Here is a 14,871-nt window from a genome sequence, read left to right as displayed (position 1 = left end):
AATACCCAAAATGCACTTGGCTTTCTCCTAGCTACGTGCTCGCTTGTTGTGATAGCAACAACAATAATATGCTGAAATGCATAACTGGTTGAAAACGGGCAGTCTGTCGGGGATTAAATCAGGGAGGAATGAAAGAGGACAGGATACTTTGGCCCAACTGAGAGCTGTGAGGTCTACCAGGATGAAGAAACCCAGCAGGAAACAGAGAGTGATGATGACGAGACAGGGAAACTGAAAACGAGGAGCACAGAACACAGAAAACTCACCCGGACACTTCATCGGGAGAAGGGGGTAAAGAACACAATGAGACTCGTACTCCAAAGAGAAAACATGATGTTGATCTTGGGCCTATGTTATTTTGATTCTTTGTGGCGGAGTAGCGTGTTGATGTACATATATGATGACACACCATTTTTACCACTTTAAATTACAACTTATAATTCACTATTGTAAAAACACCACTTTTATTTAGTGTGCCTATTAAACCATCTTTACGTTGCAGACAACACTAAGACTTACAACTTTTCTAAATGTGACCTCTGACTGAAGAATTCTGTGGTTCATGTCCTTGAGTGGATCCTGCAGCTGTGAGATGGTAGAGCGAGCCTCCCCAGAACATGAAATATTTGCCACAAAGTGAGAAAATGGAGAACACTGGTGGCATCTTCTGATAGGATGAGAGTTAGACCATCCCATGTTTAGTTGACACCTACTAGAACAGATATAAATACTGTGTATTATGGCTCTTTGCACACAGCTTGGAGTCTCTCTCCTGTTGGTCTCTGTGCCCAGAAATTCCTGCTAATAAAGTACTTTGGGTTTTTGCAACTTTACTGGTTTTGTCCTGTTCATTCAACTTCGAAAAGAAATTGTCCTAGTTCAAGATCAACGAACACGCTGAAAGGCCACGAGGTCAGCCGTCCTCCAGGACCAGGTTCTCCAGCCTTTCCTTCACATATTTGTTACCATTTAATAACTTAGTTTGTTAAGTAGGTTAAATTTGTTACATAGTAATAACTGTTGTTCATCACTCATCTGTAGTCTCCTCGCTCGGCGACCATTTTGACTTAAAATATTATTATTGTCATTTTTATATTGTTACTATTATTCTCCCCACCGTGTCTAAAGTGAGAGATCATTAGGCCCATTATTGATCAATCTATTCTGTTAACAGGAGCCGATATTATTAAACTTGATACCTATATGGCTATAAAGACGACGCCTGTTCTTTCTTTTTTTTCATGTTTCGGGCGTTGGGGGGCGTCAGCTAAGTCGGGAGGTAGAAGTGGGTGGGTGGACTGAATGGTTTGGGAACCACTGGTGTCATGTGTTTCATGTGAATAATGTGCTTTTGAGGCAAAGCGTGTAGATCTACCCACCGAAGTCACCTGTGAGCTGCCCTCAGCAGCTGGGTGACCTCCAGCTCAGTTCTGGGGGGGTTGTGACCTCCAGCTCAGGTCTGGGGGGGCTGTGACCTCCAGCTCGGGGCTGGGGGGTTGTGCTCTCCTCTCATGGGGGTGTCTGTCCTGCAGGTCTCTGCTGATGTTCACCATGGAGAACTGTTTCTACGTCCTGGTCTCCCAGGCGGCCCGGTGCCTCAAGGATCCTTCCGTCGTCCCTCGAGACAAGCAGAGGCTGAGGAGGAGCTGAGCTCTGAGCTGGTGAGTCTGAAGCTCCGCCCCCGGCCGCCGCCCACACAGGAAGTTGTTCCCCAGCTGACTGCGGTCCGTTCCTCCCCCCAGAGCACGCTCCTCTCCAGCCTGTCCCGCCACTTCCGCAGGGGCTCGCCGTCATCTCCGGCCGGCGCCATTCTGCCCCCGTCCCAGAAGCCCCCGACGCCAGGCTCCAAGGCGGGCCCCGAAGGCCAGGAGCCCTTCATCCAGCTGGTGCAGCGATGAGGGGACGTCCACGCGCCCTTTGACCCCCCAGCAGCTGATGAAGAGCGTTTCCTCAGACCTAGTTTTATAGGTCAGGAATATGAAGAGGCGTGGCCTCTTCAGAAGGGCCACACCTCATCGCTTGCTGATGTTTGTACTCTGACGTGTTTCACCAATAAAGGGACTTTTGTACCAAAGCTGGAGTCAAACATTTTCTTTACTAAAATTTGCACATTAATCCACCCTAAACACCGAGAAAATACATTTCATGGACTCATCAGCGTCTTATAAAAGTTATTTACAGAGGATTTCTCTTAAAAATAAAACTTGTACATCTTCAGTACCTCACAGGTTCTGTTTAAACAAGGCTTTGGTTTGTGGAGCTGAAGGAAGCAGTTCAGTAACTGCAGCGGGACGAGTCCCGACTGTCGGGCTCCTCGGGGGTCCTGTCTGCAACGCCCCCTACTGGCCGGAGACCGGAACCTCCTGCAGCGACAGCAGAGGACAGAAGGTCATCAATACACGCCTGATCAAAAAGACCAGCTGAAGAAGTACACGCACTCACGTTTTCACAGTTGGATCAGAAGAAGTTTCTAAGTCGTGCTTCAAAATGTAAAAAGAAGAAAAGAGAGACAAGAATCTAAAACCGTTAACGGGCTGTTCATCAGCTGATCGACAGGTTATGACCCCCCCCCCGAGGGTTCAGGGTCATTTTCTGTCAGGCATTCAGGTCATTCCATGAAAACGGTTCAGAGTTTTATGCAACACACTTCCTGCTGCTGACACCACTAACAGGAAGTGACATCATTCAGGTGGAGAAAAGTTCAATCAGTGGTGAGTTTGATTTTTCTAACATTTTTGGGACATTTTCTTTTCAGAACCTCGTCTGTCCAGCTCCACCCCGACACGCAAAAACAAGAAGCAGAATTTTTTAAATCACTTTTTCAAATATTATTATTATTATTATTATTATTATTCGTATAAATCATTTTTGTCTTAATGTAGTTTCATGCTAAGTGTGGTGTTAGCTTTTAGCATATCCAGTTTCTACCGTATTGCCTTGGATTTTTCACCCCATCACATTCACTCCGGAAAAAAAGAAAAGGACAACTTTTCATTCTTCTTTCGGGGTTTGGGGTTATTTTTTTCTAGTCTGAACCCGATCAGCTGACGAAGCCGGTTTCACTTCATCGCTTGTTTGAAATAAATTTCTTCAACTTTTTTTTTCTCACTCTCATTTCTTCTCTGTACGTTTTGAAGCGTGACGTGAACCCCCTCCAGACCCTATAGAACCCCCTCCAGACCCAACAGAACCCCCTCCAGACCCAACAGAACCCCCTCCAGACCCTACAGAACCCCCCCAGACCCAACAGAACCCCCTCCAGACCCTATAGAACCCCCTCCAGACCCAACAGAACCCCCTCCAGCTGAACGTTCTGATCACACAGGCTGAACATGCAGACAGGAAACGCTGACGTCAGGAGGAGTCTGATTGGTCGTCTGTCCGACAGGAAGTCAGAGCAGGGAACTGCTTTCACGCTGAACACCTGTGCTAAGCTAAGCTAACGGACTGCTGCTAGCCTGCTAGCATGAAGCCTCACCCCCGTCCTTCAAGGACGCCCCAGAAACAGAAGCCTCTCATGCGTGAGGGACAGATTTGCCCCGACTCTGGTCTGAAGGGGCATCTGGCGCTTCATGCAGGAGAACCCAGAGCATGCAGGGACAGAAGCTGAGGAGCACTGACCTCCAGCTGCTCCGGAGGGGGGGCACTGATTGGTCTACAGGAGACAGAAGAGCAATTGGCTGATCAAGTGTTAGAGCAGCTTCGGGGGGGTGGGGTGGGGGGTGAGCTTACCTCCAGGTTCCCCCGGGCCTTCTTCAGCACTCCGTGGGTCAGACACACTGGGGGGGTGACAGGGGGGTGAGAAGAGCTGTGGTCTGGTTGTGTGTGTGTGTGTGTGTGGGGGGGGGGGCTTACACTGGTGGATGATGACCCTCTCCATGCCCTCCTTCAGCTGGTGGGTGGTCCTCAGACGCTGGACGGCGCCACTCAGCATCCTCTCCTGCTGCGCCAGCCGCCCCCTCAGGAGGGCCACCTCGTCCTGACACACGGAGCAGAGAGGTGAGGCCTCCTGGGGGTGCCGTGGGGGCGCGGCGCGGCGCTCCGTGGCGTCTACCTGCTGGGCGTGGCCGCCGCCCGCCCCCGTGTCGCCCGCCGGCAGAGACACCCTCCACATCAGCTTCAGCAGCTGCCCCGCCTCCTCCAGGACGAGCTGCAGGGAGACGCTGCTGCTGGACAGCGCCTGCAGGTGGCGCTCCAGAGCCTGAGTCCACAAGACAGGGTCAGAGGTCAGAGGTCGGGGGTCGGGGTTTAGGGTTAGGGTAAGGGCTGTGGCGGTACCTGGGGGGGGCCCTGCTGCCTGAACACCTGCACACACTCCTGCAGCTGCCGGGCGCTGCTGCGCGTTAACTTCCTGCCCTCTGAGATCTGCCTCCGGAGGGCGCTGTGGTCCTCCAGCAGCCCCACCACGTGCCGACCGTTGTGATTGGCCCACAGGCGGTGCCCCGGAACCAGACGAGGGGGGGCCCCAGAAACGCTGTCGCTGGAGCTGCTGCTCACAGACCCCCCATCCGCCTCAGAGGGGGGGCCGCGGCTCTGGTCTGAAACCACAGACACACTGAAACATAACGCACTGGTGTCTGCGGCTAACGCTTAGCATCACGCTACGTACCGGGGGGGTCGTTCTGGACGGGGTGGCGGTGGGGGTGGGAGCCGTCTCGACCCGGTGACCTCCCCCCATCACCTGAAGCAAAAACAAGTCACTGTTAGTATCTGGTGTTAGCATTCAGTGTTAACGCTAGCGTGTGCTACCTGGGGGGGTCAGCAGGTACAGTGCCTTGCAAAACAAATGGCTCCCCAATGCCACAGTTCAGGCTTCAAACTTAAAGATAACAAACTGAAAATATTTTTCAAGAACCAGCCTGTGAGACAGTGGTGAAGTGGTGAAGTGTAATGCAGCTGCTCTGTGAAGGTCTCAGAGGTCTGAGGAAGGAACACTGGAGAACCAACAGCATCAGGAGAACCAAAGAACACACCGGGCAGGTCCAGGATGAAGTGGTGGAAAAGTTCAAAGCAGGAATGGGAAACAAGAAGATCTCACAATATTTAAACGTCTCCCGGAGCACCGTGAGGGCAATAGTATCAACATGGAGGGGGCATAAAACCACTGCAACCCTACCAAGACCTGACTGAACTTTCAGCCCAAACAAGGAGGAAACTAAGCAGAGAAGGAACCAAGAGGCCCATGATCACGCTGGATGACCTGCAGACATACACAGCTGAGGTGGGACAACCTGTCCAGAAGACACCTGTCAGTCGTACTCTGCATACATCTGGTCTCTATGGAGGAGTGGCAGGAGAAAGTCTTTCCTGAAAGAAAACCATAAAAAGGCCCGTTTGTAGTTCTGAAGAAGCCCCATGGAGACACAGGTGACATGAGGAACAAGGTGCTCTGGTCAGATGAGACCAGATGGAACTTTTGGGCTGAATGAGAAACGTTCTGTTTGGTGTAAGAGTAACACTGCACATCACCCTGGAAACACCATCCCCACTGTCAAACATGGTGGGGGCAGCATCATGATCTGGGGGGGGGGTTTCTTCAGCAGGGACTGGGGAGATCCTTAGAGTTGATGTGAAGATGGATGGAGCCAAAAACAGGATGATTCTGGCAGAACATCTGTTGGAGTCTGAGGGGCGGAGGTTCACCTTCCAGCAGGACAACGATCCTAAACATGAAGCCAGATCTACAACGGTTTAAGACTGACCTTCTAGAGGTGTCAGCATGACCACAGTCCAGACCTCAGTCCACTGGAGCATCTGAGGAAAGATCTGAACACTGCTGTGTCCAAACGACCTCCATCAAACCTTAAGGAACTGGAGCTGTTTGGTACGGAGGAGGGGGCAGATATGTGTCTAAAGATGTGTAGAACACCCCAAAAAGACTTGAGGTATTAACTCAAAGGGGGGGCAGTACTTTAACACGTCCTACTTCTCAGTTTGTAAACACAAAATAAAATGTGGAATAAATCTGGTTCCACTTCACCATTGTCCCACATGTTGGTTCCTGAAAAATATTTTTGTTTGTTATCTTCAAGTTTGAAGCCTGAACTGGGGCAAAATGTCAGAAAGTTCTTGGGGGGCCAATACTTTGCAAGGCACTGTAGTTGATGGTGACGGTGTCGGGGCGTGTGCTACCTGGGGGGGTCAGCAGGTAGTTGATGGTGACGGTGTCGGGGCGTGTGCTACCTGGGGGGGTCAGCAGGTAGTTGATGGTGACGGTGTCGGGGCGTGTGCTACCTGGGGGGGTCAGCAGGTAGTTGATGGTGACGGTGTCGGGGGGGCCTCCTCTCAGCTGCTGCTCCAGCTTCTCCCTCAGACCCGTGTTGGTCTGGATGCTGACCTCCAGCTGCAGCCTCAGGCGTCTGATCTCCAGCAGCAGCTCCCCCAGGTCCATGGGGCTGGACACGGGCCCCTGGGGGTCCACCGGGCTGGACACGGGCCCCTGGGGGTCCACAGGGCTGGACACGGGCCCCTGGGGGCCCCCGGTGGTCTTCATGGCTTGGTGAACCTGCAGCTCCACCCGCAGTGACTGGAGGAGGTGCTGGGAGTCAGAGAGCTGCTGCCGCTGGAGCCGCGCCTCCTCCTGCAGCCTGAACACACGGTCAGCGTGTCAGGTAGACACTTCCTGTCCGCCACACGTTGCCATGGAGACACGTGTGTGTGACGTGTGTGAGCAATGAATGAAAGACAAACAAAAATACCAGGATGGTGTGAAGGGAGGAGAGGAGAGGAAGAGAAGCTGGACGTAAACTAAACTCCAGGGGTCGGGTGTCACCTCAGTCAGCTGGACCGGGGTCAAGAGGTCACACTGTGTGTGTGTGTGTGTGTGTGTGTGTTAGGGTACTAATACACATGATCATGTTTCTGAGTTCAATTAGTAGGAAATAATGTGACGACTGTTTAGAACATGAATCTGGTGGTGTCAGGTGACACGAGTGTGTGTGTGTGTGTGTACCGGTACAGCTGCTCCTTCAGTTGCTGGTTCTCCTGCTGGTGCTCCTGCAGCCTCCTGTTCTCCCCCCTCAGAGCGTCACACTGGCGGCGGCTCTGGTCCAGCCTGGCGCTCCGGCGGGTCAGAGCCTCCCTCAGCTTCTCCTTCTGCTTGTCTGGAGCCAGAGACCAACGGGTCACGGGGGGGCATCCTACGAGCGACCGACCGACGGCCCCCCAGGGGCCGCGGGGGTGTGTGGGTTTACCTCTGGAGGCCAGGCTGAGCTGCTCCTTTAGGATGTGGTTCTGCTCCCACAGGAAGCGCACCTCGCTGGCCAGCTGGCTCTGCTCCTCAGCCTGGATGAAGATGTTGGTGGCTGCTGCTCACACACACACACACACACACACAGACACACACACAGACACACACACACACACAGACACACACACAGACACACACACACACACACACACACAGACACACACACACACACACACAGACACACACACAGACACACAGACACACACACACACACACACACACACACACACACAGACACACACACACACACACACACACAGACACACACACAGACACACACACACACACACACACACAGACACACACACACACACACACACACACACACACACACACACACACACACACACAGACACACCCACACACACACACACACACACACACACACACACACACACAGACACACACACAGACACACACACACACACACACACACACTCACACACACACACACACACACACACACAGACACACAGACACACACACACACACACACACACAGACACACACACACAGACACACACACACACACACACACACACAGACACACACACAGACACACACACACACACACAGACACACACACAGACACACACACACACACACACACACAGACACACACACACACACACACACACTCACACACACACACACACACAGACACACACACACACACAGACACACACACACACACACAGACACACACACACACACACACAGACACACACACACAGACACACACACACACAGACACACACACACAGACACACACACACACACACACACACAGACACACACACAGACACACACAGACACACACACACACAGATACACACACACACACACACAGACACACACACAGACACACACACACACAGACACACACACACACACAGACACACACACACACACACACACAGACACACACACACAGACACACAGACACACACACACACACACACACACACACACACACACACACACACACACAGACACACACACACACACACACACACACAGACACACACACACAGACACACACACACATACAGACACACACACACACACACACACACACACACACAGACACACACCAGTCAAACCAGTAACAGGATGGAGGCGCCCCCCCACCCTGACTGGACCAGGCCCCACCTGGGTCTGTCTCCACGTGGTTGAGCCTCCTCTCCAGCTGCTCCCTCAGGAGGTCGTTGGTTCGGATGCTCTCCTCCAGGCGGCGCCGCAGAGCCCTGATCTCCTGCAGGTGTTCCCCCAGCAGGTCTGAGACACCAACCAGTCAGAGCACAGTCACTGAACAACTACATTTCCCATCATGCAACCTGCTCTCACACATTCCCAGAGGACGTTGAAGCCTCCTGGTCCTGATGGGGCTGAAGCGTTACCTGTGCTGACGGCGTGGGGCGTGTCAGGCCCCTGTGGCGTGTGGGGGCCCGTGTGGGGGCCCGCCTGATGCCCCGGTGCGTCCCGGTGCTGCTGGGGGGCCGGTTCCTGACCTGGGGGGGCGCTCTGGGCCATGAGGGCGTGGTGCAGCTCCAGCTCACTGCGCAGGCTGGCGTTCAGGTTGCGGCTGCTCCTCAGCTGCTCCTGCAGACGCTCGTTCTCCCTCTGCAGGCCCTGCAGCCGCCCGCCAAACAGGCCCCCCCCACTGGCTCCGCCCACAGCCGCTTCCGTCCAATCAGGAGGCTGCAGCTCACCTGAACAGGAAGAGGGAGAGGACAGGTTAACAGAGCTTCACTCAGACCGGCTCCCCCCTCGCTGGACATGTCCTCTTGACCCTGGGGAGGGACCATGTGACACCGGAGCTGCAGAGGAGCTGAATAATGCAGCTCTGGGGGGGGGTGCTGAAACAGGACACCCGTCCTGCAGGGAGGTGCTTCAGCTGCAACAGAGTGGAGCTGAGTGGAACATACGTGTGTGTCTGTGTGGGGGGGCTGCTCACCGTGGGAGGGGCCACTGTGGCAGGAGGAGGTCCCGTCGGACTGCGGCGGGTCGCTGGGGGGGCTGTTGCAGCCCCTGAGCTGAGCCGTCAGGACCTGGATCAGGAGGTTCTTGTCCTGCAGCTCCTGGGACAACCTGACAAAGATGGGGGGAGGGTACGGTGAGGGGGGGGCACGCTGAGATGAGAGAGCCAGAACCTGGATGTTATCACACAACAGAACACAGGTGAGGACAGCCCCCCCAGAGAAAGACATCCCAGCTGGAAACAGAAGGACCACAGCAAACGTGGGCGTCGGCCCGGGGGGCGTCGGCCTGGGGGGCGTCGGCCTGGGGGGCCCACTCACAGGTGCAGCTGCTCCCGGGTGCTTCCTGCCAGGCGGAGGTTCTGCTGGACCAGGAGGCCCTCGCGCTGCCGCAGCAGCTCTAGCTCCGCCCCCAGATGCTCTCGCTCCGCCCCCAGCTGCTCTCGCTCCGCCCCCAGCAGCTCTAGCTCTGCCCCCAGCTCCGCCCACAGCCCGTCGATCTCCCACTGGATGGTGTCGGCACTGTGGGGGCAACACGTCGCCTCGTACTCGAATGACAGCAGCGCCTCCTGGTGGCTGTTCACCAGTACAACACGCTGTTATAGGTGTGTGTGTGTCTGTGTGTGTGTGTGTGTGTGTGTGTGTGTGTGTGTGTGTGTCTGTCTCTGTGTGTGTGTGTGTGTGTGTGTGTGTGTCTGTGTGTGTGTGTGTGTGTGTGTGTGTGTGTGTGTGTGTGTGTCTGTCTCTGTGTGTGTGTGTGTGTGTGTGTGTGTGTGTCTGTGTGTGTGTGTGTCTGTGTGTGTGTGTGTGTGTGTGTGTGTGTGTGTGTGTGTGTGTGTGTGTGTGTGTGTGTGTGTGTGTGTGTGTGTCTGTGTGTGTCTGTGTGTGTGTGTGTGTGTGTGTGTGTGTGTCTGTGTGTCTTTGTGTGTGTGTGTGTGTGTGTGTGTGTGTCTGTGTGTGTGTGTCTGTGTGTGTGTGTGTCTGTCTCTGTGTGTGTGTGTGTCTGTGTGTGTCTGTGTCTGTGTGTGTGTGTGTGTGTCTGTGTGTGTGTGTCTGTCTCTGTGTGTGTGTGTCTGTGTGTGTGTGTGTGTGTCTGTGTGTGTGTGTGTGTGTGTCTGTCTCTGTGTGTGTGTGTGTGTGTGTGTGTGTCTGTGTGTGTGTGTCTGTGTGTGTGTGTGTGTGTGTGTCTGTGTGTGTGTCTGTGTGTGTCTGTGTGTGTGTCTGTGTGTCTGTGTGTGTGTGTATGTGTGTGTCTGTCTGTGTGTGTGTGTGTGTGTCTGTCTGTGTGTGTGTGTGTGTCTGTGTGTGTGTGTATGTGTGTGTCTGTCTGTGTGTGTGTATGTGTGTGTCTGTGTGTGTGTGTGTGTGTGTGTGTCTGTGTGTGTGTGTGTGTGTGTCTGTGTGTGTGTGTGTGTGTGTGTGTGTGTGTGTCTGTGTGTGTGTGTGTGTGTGTCTGTGTGTCTGTGTGTGTGTGTATGTGTGTGTCTGTGTGTGTGTGTGTGTGTGTGTGTGTGTGTGTCTGTGTGTGTGTGTGTGTGTGTGTGTGTGTGTGTGTGTCTGTGTGTGTGTGTGTGTCTGTGTGTGTGTGTGTGTGTGTGTGTGTGTGTCTGTGTGTGTGTGTATGTGTGTGTCTGTGTGTGTGTGTGTGTGTGTGTCTGTGTGTGTGTGTGTGTGTGTGTGTCTGTGTGTCTGTGTGTGTGTGTATGTGTGTGTCTGTGTCTGTGTGTGTGTGTGACCCTGTTTGTTCCATTGTAACAGGAAACAAGGTCAGCAGCATCAACACTCTTATTGCCCCGGGTCAGGAAGCATCTGCCTGGTGGGGGGTTGGGGGTGGGGTCACAGGATAAACGGGTGGGCGTGGCTGCTGACAATTATCAGACCCCGTTTCCATCAGACACCCGCCCTGACGACGGGCGGCGTTCCAGACGTACCTGTGGGTCAGCTCCGGCGCCGTCTCGTCGTCCAGCTGAAGGTCTCCTGGAGGACAGGGGGGGTCAGTGGGTTCTTAGGGTTCTCACAGGTGTTACCTGGGTGGGGGGGCTACCTTTGTCCAGCCTTCCCTGCAGACGGTCCAGGACTCCCAGGCTCTGGTCCAGCTGCTCCCTGAGCGCCTCCCCCAGGTGTCCGTCCCCCCCCCTGCCCGTCAGCAGCTGCGTGAAGACGCGGCTCAGCTCCCCCAGCTGGTGGCGCTGTAGAGCCCCCAGCCGCCGGCCGTCCCTCACCTGCTGCCGCAGTTGAGACAGCTCCCGGGCCTGGGACTGCACCAGGGCGTCCATCCTGGGGGGGGACACGAGGCGTCAGTCGGGACACGCTCCACCGGGGGAGACGCGTCCCGACTGCGCAGCCACTGCAGACCTCGTAGGTGAAGCTGAGCGGCTGCAGCCCTGCTCGCTCGCCCGTCTGCTCGCCGCCCTCTCTCTCTCCAGGTCCCCCTGGTGGCCGCTCCTGTCCCTGCAGGCCCGGGCCTCGTCCTCCTGCCCTCTGGGGGGTGGGGGGTCCGAGCTGCTGGGGGCCGGCTCGCTGCAGACGGAGCTGCGCCGCAGACGGTTCTGCATCTGCAGGACCAGCCTGGTCTGGTTCTCCAGCTGGACCTTCAGCTCCTGGACCTGAGCCTGGAGCTGCTGGGGGTTCTCAGAAACACCAGAGTCCTCACACACCTGCAGGCCCTTCAGACTCACCTGCAACAAATGGAAAACTGTAAGACTGCACTGAATTGTGGGTAAATTGAAGTCTGAATGGATCCTTTAGAAACAGCTAGAAGATCCACCATCCAGAACCAGCATCATTCAAATCAGCTAGCTATGCTAACTAGTTTGCTGAGCCTGGTAGCTCCTCTGGGGGGGGGGTCATTGGGGAGGGGGGTACCTTGGCCGAGCTGGGTGCGGGGGAGCTCTCAGGGTACGGGGTGCTGGAGGCGGAGTCCAGATTCTCGGTGGAGGAGAACGCCGCCTGGTGCTTCAGCAGGGAGGGCAGACTGGAGGCGCTGCCGCTGGGCTTCACCCCCCCCTCGAGATCTGAACACACACGTCACACAGGAACACACACGTCACACAGGAACACACACGTCACACACACGTCACACAGGAACACACGTCACACAGGAACACACGTCACACAGGAACACACGTCACACAGGCACACACACGTCACACAGGAACACACGTCACACAGGAACACACACGTCACACAGGAACACACACGTCACACAGGAACACACACGTCACACAGGAACACACGTCACACAGGAACACACACGTCACACACACGTCACACAGGAACACACATCACACAGGAACACACGTCACACAGGAACACACGTCACACAGGAACACACACGTCACACAGGAACACACGTCACACAGGAACACACACGTCACACACACGTCACACAGGAACACACATCACACAGGAACACACGTCACACAGGAACACACGTCACACAGGAACACACACGTCACACAGGAACACACGTCACACAGGAACACACACGTCACACAGGAACACACACGTCACACAGGAACACACGTCACACAGGAACACACATCACACAGGAACACACGTCACACAGGAACACACGTCACACAGGAACACACACGTCACACAGGAACACACGTCACACAGGAACACACACGTCACACAGGAACACACGTCCCACAGGAACACACGTCACACAGGAACACACGTCCCACAGGAACACACGTCACACAGGAACACACACGTCACACAGGAACACACGTCACACAGGAACACACACGTCACACAGGAACACACGTCACACAGGAACACACACGTCACACAGGAACACACGTCACACAGGAACACACGTCACACAGGAACACACGTCACACAGGAACACACGTCACACAGGAACACACACGTCACACAGGAACACACGTCACACAGGAACACACACGTCACACAGGAACACACGTCACACAGGAACACACGTCACACAGGAACACACACGTCACACAGGCACACACACGTCACACAGGAACACACGTCACACAGGAACACACACGTCACACAGGAACACACACGTCACACAGGAACACACACGTCACACAGGAACACACGTCACACAGGAACACACACGTCACACACACGTCACACAGGAACACACATCACACAGGAACACACGTCACACAGGAACACACGTCACACAGGAACACACACGTCACACAGGAACACACGTCACACAGGAACACACACGTCACACAGGAACACACACGTCACACAGGAACACACGTCACACAGGAACACACGTCACACAGGAACACACGTCACACAGGAACACACAGGTCACACAGGAAAACACGTCACATAGGAACACACACGTCACACACACGTCACACAGGAACACACATCACACAGGAACACACGTCACACAGGAACACACGTCACACAGGAACACACGTCACACAGGAACACACGTCACACAGGAACACACGTCACACAGGAACACACACGTCACACAGGAACACACGTCACACAGGAACACACGTCACACAGGAACACACACATCACACAGGAACACACGTCACACAGGAACACACGTCACACAGGAACACACGTCACACAGGAACACACGTCACACAGGAACACACGTCACACAGGAACACACAGGTCACACAGGAACACACGTCACACAGGAACACACACATCACACACGTCACACAGGAACACACGTCACACAGGAACACACGTCACACAGGAACACACGTCACACAGGAACACACACGTCCCACAGGAACACACGTCACACAGGAACACACGTCACACAGGAACACACGTCCCACAGGAACACACGTCACACAGGAACACACGTCCCACAGGAACACACGTCACACAGGAACACACGTCACACAGGAACACACACGTCACACAGGAACACACGTCCCACAGGAACACACGTCACACAGGAACACACGTCACACAGGAACACACGTCCCACAGGAACACACGTCACACAGGAACACACGTCCCACAGGAACACACGTCACACAGGAACACACGTCACACAGGAACACACGTCACACAGGAACACACGTCCCACAGGAACACACGTCACACAGGAACACACACGTCACACAGGAACACACGTCACACAGGAACACACGTCACACAGGAACACACACGTCACACAGGTAAACAGGAAGAACCAGGTGCTAGTGCGGCGTGAGGAACGACCCAGACAGGAAACAGGAAGTGAAGGTTAATCGGTGCTGGAAAGACATCCCAAAGGTCAGAGGTCAACATGCGAGACCCTGTGTGTGGACAGCAGAGCCCCATGCAGACAGACAGCTGTCTCCAGCTCTACCTGTCTCCAGCTCTACCTGTGCTGTCGTTCTCACTCCTGCCACTGGTCTCGTAGCCCAGGTCCTGCAGCTCCACCTGCACCCCCCTGTCCTGCTGGGGGGCTGGCCCCGGACACACGGGTTAGGACACAGGGCCAACACGCTCCTCACGCGCGTCAACACGCCGCTGCAGACGAGACGGAGCCCGACAGGAAGTGCGTGGTCTTACCTCTCGGGGGGGCTCCGGGGGGGGCGCGGGTGAGGGCGGAGGCCAGCTTCTCCTCCAGGCTCCTGCAGGTCTTCTTCTTGTCCCTCAGGGCCTTGTGGAGGGTCTCCAGCTGCACCT

General features: G+C 54.9%; 1 protein-coding gene across 1 annotated transcript in view; it reads right to left on the bottom strand.

The window, feature by feature from the left end:
• Positions 1-2,056: 2,056 nt before the first annotated feature.
• The window catches only part of cdk5rap2 (CDK5 regulatory subunit associated protein 2), a 30,377-nt gene continuing 17,562 nt past the window's right edge, over positions 2,057-14,871 (bottom strand). The window contains 19 exon segments of the mRNA XM_068335290.1: positions 2,057-2,363; positions 3,622-3,655; positions 3,733-3,779; positions 3,856-4,201; positions 4,279-4,538; positions 4,610-4,681; positions 6,133-6,587; positions 6,953-7,103; positions 7,194-7,307; positions 8,402-8,527; positions 8,650-8,961; positions 9,207-9,340; positions 9,550-9,804; positions 11,160-11,205; positions 11,273-11,505; positions 11,584-11,906; positions 12,094-12,242; positions 14,565-14,648; positions 14,755-14,871. The exon segment at positions 14,755-14,871 is cut by the window's right edge and continues 1,162 nt beyond it. Coding sequence (XP_068191391.1) covers positions 2,275-2,363; positions 3,622-3,655; positions 3,733-3,779; positions 3,856-4,201; positions 4,279-4,538; positions 4,610-4,681; positions 6,133-6,587; positions 6,953-7,103; positions 7,194-7,307; positions 8,402-8,527; positions 8,650-8,961; positions 9,207-9,340; positions 9,550-9,804; positions 11,160-11,205; positions 11,273-11,505; positions 11,584-11,906; positions 12,094-12,242; positions 14,565-14,648; positions 14,755-14,871 — 3,347 coding nt within the window. The 3' untranslated portion in view covers positions 2,057-2,274.

The sequence above is a fragment of the Antennarius striatus genome, chromosome 15 (assembly GCF_040054535.1).
Source record: "Antennarius striatus isolate MH-2024 chromosome 15, ASM4005453v1, whole genome shotgun sequence".
Lineage (NCBI taxonomy): Eukaryota > Metazoa > Chordata > Actinopteri > Lophiiformes > Antennariidae > Antennarius > Antennarius striatus.
The sequence above is the reverse complement of the archived record's forward strand: the minus strand, read 5'-3'. Positions and strand labels throughout refer to the sequence as shown.